This window comes from Rhinolophus hipposideros, assembly GCF_964194185.1.
Source record: "Rhinolophus hipposideros genome assembly, chromosome: 7".
In the NCBI taxonomy this organism is placed as follows: Eukaryota; Metazoa; Chordata; class Mammalia; order Chiroptera; family Rhinolophidae; genus Rhinolophus; species Rhinolophus hipposideros.
The window spans coordinates 100,548,662-100,557,114 of NC_138053.1; the positions used below are offsets into that span (position 1 = coordinate 100,548,662).

The 8,453-nt window shown below is 58.8% G+C and overlaps 1 protein-coding gene across 13 annotated transcripts in view; it reads left to right on the forward strand.

Annotated features, from left to right (window-relative positions):
- The window catches only part of SLC12A7 (solute carrier family 12 member 7), a 77,953-nt gene extending 72,336 nt beyond the window's left edge, over positions 1-5,617 (forward strand). For 8 of the 13 annotated variants that reach the window (XM_081052947.1, XM_081052951.1, XM_081052953.1 and 5 more), the window contains exons 23-24: positions 3,010-3,143; positions 4,017-5,612. In XM_081052947.1, coding sequence (XP_080909073.1) covers positions 3,010-3,143; positions 4,017-4,108 — 226 coding nt within the window. In that variant the 3' untranslated portion in view covers positions 4,109-5,612. Of the gene's footprint in view, positions 1-2,990; positions 3,144-4,016 lie in introns of all 13 variants that reach the window. The other 5 variants (XR_013993595.1, XR_013993596.1, XR_013993597.1 and 2 more) reach the window with 2 other exon arrangements.
- Positions 5,618-8,453: the final 2,836 nt, after the last annotated feature.

The following is an 8,453-nucleotide window of genomic DNA, read 5'->3' on the forward strand; positions in this document are numbered from 1 at the left end:
ATGGGTGGCACAGCGTGACTGCGCCCGGGGAGGGATCCTGGAGTGAGTCCTAGTTGCACAGCGCTGGGTCCTGGGACAGGACAGCAGCGTGGCTTCTCCTGGGGTCTTCAGTGACCTGACCCTAAAGCCCGGGGTGTCAGAAAGGGACCAGGGGCTTTCTAGGCCTGTGGGCCTAGAACCCTCCTCGTGGAGAAGGACCAAGGTAGGCCAGGAAAGGGCAGCAGGGGTGGGCCCGTGGTGAAGTGTGCGTCGCGGTCACTGAAGTAACGTGCTCTTTGTTTTCTCTCCCATGTAGAGAATGGGGAAACCTGTAAGTCACTCGCGTGGTTTAGGACACCTCTTAGCCTGCTTGCTGCCCATGCCCGGCCCCTCGCAGAGCGTGTGTGCATGATTGCGTGTGCACGTATCCTGTGACGCATGCGTGTCCATGTGCAGGCGGAGCTTGCCCGCACTGCTGTGGCTGTTTAGTTGCTATTTAGTTGGCTGTCCTTGGTTCAGAGCGGCTCATGGCACATCCGCGAGGTTCATTCTCTAAACAGCCCATGAGAGCGGAGATCGGGCGGCTGGTCCTGAGCCTCTCTGACGGGAGAGTGTGTGCTTCTGTCGCAGCTGGTTGGTTCTTCCACACCCCTCAGTCAAGGGGTTTGATAGAAAGTCAGTTCTGCAGGGCCAGCATCTCCTGTGTCCCCTGGCCTGGAGGACATGGCCGTCCTTTAACCTCCGTGTGAAGGGGGATGTGGGTGAATTCTGTGTGCGGTCAGGCTGGGGCTTAGTCCCATGGCCAGGGGGCCAGGGGTGATGGCCGGGCCGGCGCGTGGGAGGGCAGGACCCTGAGGTTGCTGTCGGTGCCTCCGTCCCTCCCCGTTCCCCAGCCTAGGGCAGTGCTGGGGACCAGTGGCTGCACTTCCTTTTTTGGCCCCCAAGCCTGAGTTAGTCACACACCGAGGACACGGGACAGTGCTGATTCATTGAGGGAGCAAACGGATGGACGTGTCGAGAGACTGTGCTGGGGGGGGCATACAGGGCTCTACTTTCTGCTCTGTTTTTCCATAAGTTTAATAGTACCCCCACCATAAAGTCTGTAAAGTAAACAAAAACATGTAGACACAGGAATAGGGTCTCTCCCTAAACCATGGCCCGACAGAGAACCCCTCTGCTCCCACACGGCCACGAGGGCGCAGGTGGGGCTCCGCACACCTGTACCCCGACCCCTGAAATGAGCAGGGTCGGGGTTTGGATGCTTGCAGGCGGGGAAACTCAGAAGAAAGTGGGCCAGAAAGGCTGTTTCATGCCCTGAACTAAGTATGCAGACCGACGTTGCCCAGGGCCTACTCCCATCTGCCCCACTCGTGGCTAGGCTGAGGGAAGCTTCTGGAAGGTGGCGAGGTCAGCCCACACCTGACATGCGTGACGTACCGTGGGGTCCTGCTGGGGTGTGCTGTGCAGTCTTCCTCTGTTTCCTCTGTCTTCCGAGGCCAGGGAGCCAGGGACCGGAATGCCCAGTTTGCCCAGGGGCCCCCACCCCCATTTCCAGCTCCCAGCCTCCAGACTCTGTTGTGAAGCTTTTCTCCCTGCGGCAGAGTCTGTGTGTTTCTGATTCACGGTCGGCTGTTAGTTTCTGCACCTCTGACCCCAAAGGGGGCTCATTGCCCTAGAACCACCGGCCCTTCCAGACCCAAACGTCCGATTTCATGATTGTGTGTGTTCTCAAACTCTTCATCTTAAGAGATCCTTTAATGGCTCACACGTATTCTGGCGTTGTTGCTGTTTCATGCACACTGCTGATTATGGTCTCTCCAGGCGGCTCATTCATGGTTCTGATGAGGAAACGTTCCCGTTGTGCCACGGACAGAGACCCAATCTCTAATTTTATCAGACAGAATTGGAGGGCAAAAATAAAGGGTCCGGGTCCCTGTTTCCTCTTGGTACTTGGTGGTGATTACCGGATTTATTTGCCTTAAGGGTGGAGTTGACCAAAGGGTGTGGCCTGGTCATCTGTCCTGCAGGCCTTTCTCTGAGCCCTCGTTCACAGACTCTGTCAGGCCTGTCCCTCTTGTATCTGGGGCACGGGGGACCTTGTAGAAGGGCTAGCCATGGATTTCCCATGTGTGACCCCAGAATCGGCAGTGGGCGGGGCTCCTAGACTTCCACCTGCAGGTGCTTCCTGGAGCTCAGTTCCCGAGGGGGGAGCCGGGGCCGTGGGGTCTGCAGGTTCCCGAGTACCTGGGTCTCAGTTTCCTCAATTGTACTTGGCTGGGGCCCTGTCTTGGGGGCCACTGAGACCCAGGCCGCCCAAGACACTGGCAGTCAGCCCCATGGGCGCTGTGCCCACTGTGGGGCTTGGAGAACCAGGTGGTCAGTGAGGGTGGGGCCATGTCTAGGTCTCTGGACGTGGCCAGCTCTTGACTTTCAGCCGTAGCCAAGAGCCCCAGCATCTGGGAGGGTCGAGAGCTAGGTGGCCCCTCGGGGAACGCATCTCGGCCAGGATGTCCGGCTCTTGTCACAGGACCTCAGACCACAGGGTGGTGGGATCCGGGTGGAGGGACCTGGTTCCTCACCATCTCTGGGGTCTCTTTGGGCCCCATCCTGTGTGAGCGAGCGGCTGCCGTGTGCACTAGGTTTAGTGGACTCACGACAGACGGGGTCCGGCCTGAACACTGGGGTTCCAGGTGGAAGCAGCTCAGAGCCGGTGCTCGTGTGAGCCCCTTTCTGTGCCCAAGCAGCGAGCTCGCCGCCAAAGCCCTCGTTCGCCTGTGCGGACAGCTGCTCGTAGACTAGAAGCTTGGCAGCAGTAGTAGTGCTGAGTGTGAAGTGTTTGGAGGCTGTGGTCCTCAGCTGCTAAACAAGTCCCCTCGGTTCGCGTCACGATTGTCCCGTGGGGCCTTTGGGCAATGATTCCGTGAGAAGCTGGGTTGCCTTTCAGCCAGGCCTGGGCAGCGGAGTGACGTGGGCGGGGTGGGCACAGACCCAGCCTCACAGCCGGGGTGCAGAGTGGCCGTCTTCCCCCAGGAACCAGTCGAATGTCAGGAGGATGCACACGGCCGTGAAGCTCAACGGGGTCGTCCTGAACAAGTCCCAGGACGCCCAGCTGGTTCTGCTGAACATGCCCGGGCCCCCCAGGAACCGGCAAGGGGACGAGAACTGTATCCTTTCCTGGGCGCGGCCCTGGGGGCTGTGACGTGGGCTGACTCCTGTCCTCGCACTTTGCTGCGGCCCCAGGGGCACCAGTGTGTGACTCCTCCTCTGGGACCAGCTGAGCTGGGGCGACCGAGTCCACAGGGCGTCTGCTGAAGGTCCGCTCGGAGCGTTCTCAGCACGTCCTCCAGGCCCCTCAATCCCCTTTCTGTTCATCAAGGCCCTGTCCCCACAGGGGCCCAAGGCCCCTCCTGGTGGGTGAGGGTGTCCAGCACGGAGCGGGAGGCTGTGACCTCAGAGGTCACAGGTCAGCCCTGTGCCCCGCGGGGCTCCCAGCCCCCCAATGTGCATCAGCCACCCTGTGCTGCATGGGGTGGGCCCCCCCACCGGCTCCTGGCTGCCCAGTGATGTGTAGCTAGGGGGCCATCCTCCAGGGTTCAGCCCCCCCTCCCCTGGGGGATCAAAGGGCAGGTAGGTCAGCGGCCAGGTTGTCAGCTTTAAGCCTCAAACTGCCCACAGCTTTAGGGACTTACGCGTTGATGACCAGCGCTTGTCTGGGTGTCTTGGGCTGTGGACACGTCTGCCAAGCACGTGGCTCCCCTGTGCCTGTACCCAGAGCCCAACGTGGGGTGGGGTCCCCTCTAGGTTCCTGGTCAGGTGGGGGGGCCTTGTGTTGGGTGGGGTCGGTGCTGCAGGCTGCTCGCCGGGGCCCCTGCCCGGGCCCTCCCCACCCCGGGGCCTGGCTCTCCCTGACTCGGTTCTCATCCTCTTCCTCAAACCGAGTCCCAACGACACGGGACCCTGAGTCAGTCAGTCGCTCTCTTCAAGCTTTGGGCTACACGTGCGGCCGGTTAGCTGTGGCCTTAACTCATCTGCCCCAGATATGGAGTTCCTTGAGGTCCTGACCGAGGGGCTCAACAGGGTGCTTCTGGTGAGGGGCAGCGGCCGCGAGGTGATCACCATCTACTCCTAGCACTCGGCCGCTCTGCAGCGTGCTGGGTGGGCCTGGGGGCCGTGCCACGCGCACACTGCCCCTGGCCTGACCTGCTGGCGTGGTTTGCTACAGAAGTTTCTAGAAAACCACTGGGCTCTCCAGTCCAGGCTGAGAGCCAGTGCATGACTGAAAAGGTTTCCTCAAGTCTCAGGGGAGATGGGATGCCCTGGGTGCACCGTGTGCTCCTGAGGGGACCCGGGTGACCGGGACACAGCTGTCCGTCTCGTGACGGCCATGCACTCAGCCTCTGGATTGTAGAATTAAGTCTCCTTGGCTACACCTACCCAGTCTGTTGCGGCAGTCACATGTCCGTTCTGACCCTTGGGCCATTAGGGTCCGTTTATGAAGGTGAAAGGTCAGCCCCCAGTGAGGGCTCAGTAACGGTTCCTCGGTCAGCCCCCAGCTGTCTGTTCCTTTGAATATCCTTGTGTGTGTGTTTCCCTAAATAAAGGCAGAAAACCGAGCTCTGCCCACACCCTGGTCCCCAGGCTCAGCCGGTGGCCTTGGTCAGGTGCCCACCTGGTTGGGGACATCTGGGAAGGGAACCCAGTTGATCGGAACACGGGGTGGGTTACCCAGCTGGGTTTGTGCTCCAGATGGGGGCCTGTGAGCCGGCTGTGTTCTTTCCTGAGCTCCGGCAGGCCCATCCCAGCGGCGTGGCGTTGGGGGACATGGAACAAGAGCTCTCCTCACCTGCAGAACCGCACGCACACCGCGCCATTCCATGTGACTCGCACTCGATCCTTTGGCCTCCGTGTCCTCTCTTCATGTCCCAAGGGACTGGGGGGGCGGGGCGCACAGGGCACTGAGCTGTTTGCCTGAAGCTTGTGTCTGTCCCACCGCAGGTAGGGGACGGTGACAGCCTTTTAGGGCAGGCTTTGCACTTGACCTTGTGGTCTTTCTGCTGGCGATCGTGGTCACATGCACTGTTGAGGCTGCAGTAACAGTGCCCCACTTTCTGTCGGGCTTATTTACTTGTCTAAACACCTAGCATGTCAGTGCTAATCAAGTCCACAAAGATTGTGTCTGTGCAAGAGGCCCGAACGGCCTTGCCCTTGGCCTTCTCTGGCTTCCATGGGCATTTCAGGAATTGGCTCAGGCCGTGGATTTCATGTTGGGCAAAGGCTAAGTGTGTGCTTCCAAATGTTTCTGAGGAGCCATTGTGCAGCCTGGAGGGCCAGCGTCGCAGTCAGAGTGACCACTGGCCAGAGCGTGTGCCAAACAGCCGCAGGTGGGCTGGGCCTGAGGGTCGGCCCGTCTTCCTGTCCTGGTCAGCCTGGAGTTGGTCGGGACCGGCTCACTGGCGGCGTGTCTGTGCCTGCCCACCGTGTCTGTGGTTTCCACGCCACGCAGCCTTTCCACACTGACCTTTGTGTAACTAACTGCAGCCAGTTAAGGTGGATTTCATGTTTTCCTTCTACAGGTTCTTTGTATGATTTTTGTTAGTAGAAGAATAAAATGGTTTAAAAATCTGAGTTATGTTGAAGGATCTCATGGGTCTTATTCCGCATAAAAATCAGACAATTGCAGAAAATGCCCCCATGCCTTTGTTCTCTTGGAGGAGTTTGCTGAAAGGACCCTGTAAGTGGAATCAGCAAAGAACATCGGATTAGAGGGGACCCCTTGAATTACGGGGTCCCAGACTGACCACTGGGACAGTCTGTGTAATGCACAGACTGACACTGAGAGCACGCCTCCAAGGTGGCCACACCCCAAGGTGGCCACACCCCCAGGTGTGGGTGCACCCAGGGAAGGGAGGAGGACAAGTGTTGAGAATGTGGCGAAATCAGAACCCTGTGGTGGTGCTGGTGGGAACATGAGGTGTGGCTGCTGTGGAAATAGTTGCAGCTCCCAGCGTGCTCCGTTGCCGTGTGACCCAGCAGTTCTGCTCCTGGGTGTCCGCCCAGAGAAATGATCGGCCACATAAACCTGCACATGCATGTTCACAGCAGCAGGCGCACCAGCCAAAAATGTGGGAACAGCCCAGACACCCAGCAGTTGATAAACGGCTAAACAAAACGTAGTAAACACTCAGTGGGATATAATTCAGTCATTCTGACAGTCGCAGGCTACGTATGACCCACTTATGAAGTGTGCCTAACAGGCGAGTTAAGAGACAAAGGAAAGGGGTTGCTGGTGAGTTACTGGGATGTGAACACGGGGTACCTTTTGGGTGTCAAGATGTTCTAAAGTGGTTATGGAGTTTGTAGTCTGAGTGTGCGAAAACAGTGGCCGCTGCACTCACTGAGGTGTGTGAAGCTGTTCACTAGCGTGTCTCCTTGGGCCCTGGGCAAGGTAGACAGTCACTGCTGGAGAGGGACCCAGAGAGCACAGCCGTCCTTCAGTCCCCACTGGGTAAGTGTGGGCTGTGCCCGGGGCACTCACATGTAGGGCCTAGAGCACAGGGCCTGCCCTTGGCGGGACTGGGTGTCACGGGAGTGGAAGTACCAGGCCCCACGAGGGGCTGGCAGAGAATTGAGGGAGGACTTGGTGGGGTCCCAGGTCCTCACTTGGCCATGTGCCCATGGGCACCTACGTGGTAGGTCCCGTGGCCCAGCCATTTGGGCATGTGGTCAGCACGGCTTAGAGCCCGTAGGCCTTGGCAGCGTGAGCAGTGACCTTTGGGGAGGCAGCGTCAACCAGGACCCCATGTGAGTGGGAGGAAGCCCGGACCAGATGTTGGGCTGGGAGAAGAGTGAGGGTCAGTCGCAGTGGAGAGACCCTCCTGGCAGAGGCATCCACCACAAAGGCCCTGAGCCGGGCAACCCGAGGGCAGAGGGATGCCGGGTGGAGGCAGGGCCGCATGGGGCCTGGGGCTGCAGGAGCCCTGCCTCTGGTGATGGAGGAGGCTGGTCTGCTGCAGAGCTTGCTGGACAAAGTGAGGTCAGCAGGGCGGAGGAGGCAGGGTGGGGGCTGGAGAGCTGCCTGGTGTGCAGCTGTGTGTCGCGAGGTCACCAGCAGCAACAGCCTCTGGTCTGTTTGCCAGCGTCCCACTGCACTTAGGAATTGTTCTTAAAACTGGGATCTGAGGTCAGAGGTTGCAGTTCAGGCCCCACCAAACTTCCATGCCCACTGGTCAGCGGAGCGCCTACCTGAGGGCAGACAGGTGTGCTGGGACTAACTAAACAAGGCCCCCGAATGTGGGACCCGGTGCAAGAGCTCTGCACACGGAGAAACGGACACGGCTCTGGATGACAAGCATTTCTGTGAAACCCTGATGCAGGCAGGGTGTGCTGCTTGTGCAGGAGCCACGCGTGTGCATGGAGTGTGGACGTGTTCCCACGAGCGGGCGCTCTGCCTCGGGCAAGCATGCACGAGCTGAGCGGAAATACCTGGAAACCAGGTGAGTTCTCTGGCCGAGAGACCCCGAGGACGCCCCAGTTTGCCCTGCATGTGGCTTCCGCTCACGGGAGACACCCGTTCCTCAGAAACCCCGAGGGGGATTACATGGCCGTGAACGGGGTGTGATGGCGAAAGGAAGGAAGAGGAGACAGCAGCGAACGGTGCAGCGGCTTCTCCAGTCTCATTAGAGCCCAGTGTCTCCATGTAAACCTTGGTCTGTGCAGCCCCAGACAGTGGCTCCAAGTGTCCCCTTATCATGAACCCAATTGGGGACTTAGGTTTTGGGCTTGTTGGTTTTCTTTTTAGTGCAGTAAAGTGGGGGAAAAGTTACCCATAAACCTGGAGGTGTGTGTGCCTGCACGTAGGTTAATTGTTCTACAAACGTTTCTATAAACGGAGACAGACACCCTTTCCATGCAGCCACAGGCGGGTGCAGGTGGCCTGACCATATCTACTTTAAAAGCTCATTTTAAAACAGGGTATGACATATTACAAAATGCACATATTTTTATCATGCCTGGGGGAAAAGAACCTCAATTACAAATTAACCACCAGTTTGCTTGATTCTTAAAAACAGTTCCATGAAGGTCAATGCAAAATCACCTGCACAGGGGCTGGCCCAGTGGCTCAGGTGGTTGGAGCGCCGTGCTCCTAACGCCAAAGGTCACGGGTTCGATGCCCACATGGGCCAGTGAGCTGCGCCCTCTACAGCTAAGAGTGTGAACAACAGCTCTCCCTGGAGCTGGGAGGTCAGTGTGAGCTTCCGTGTGTTGCTGCCGTGTGCCGTGTGCCGTGATGAGTGGCCGACCGAGACTGGCGACCCACTGCCTCAGCTGGGGGGAGCGCAAGGCTCCTAACACCAGCACGGGCCAGGGACCTGTGTCCTACACAACTAGACTGAGAAACAACGGCTTGAACTGGAGTAGCGGGGGAGGCGGAAGAAGGGGAAGGGGGAAATCACCTGTACTAACTCAAGTTGCCA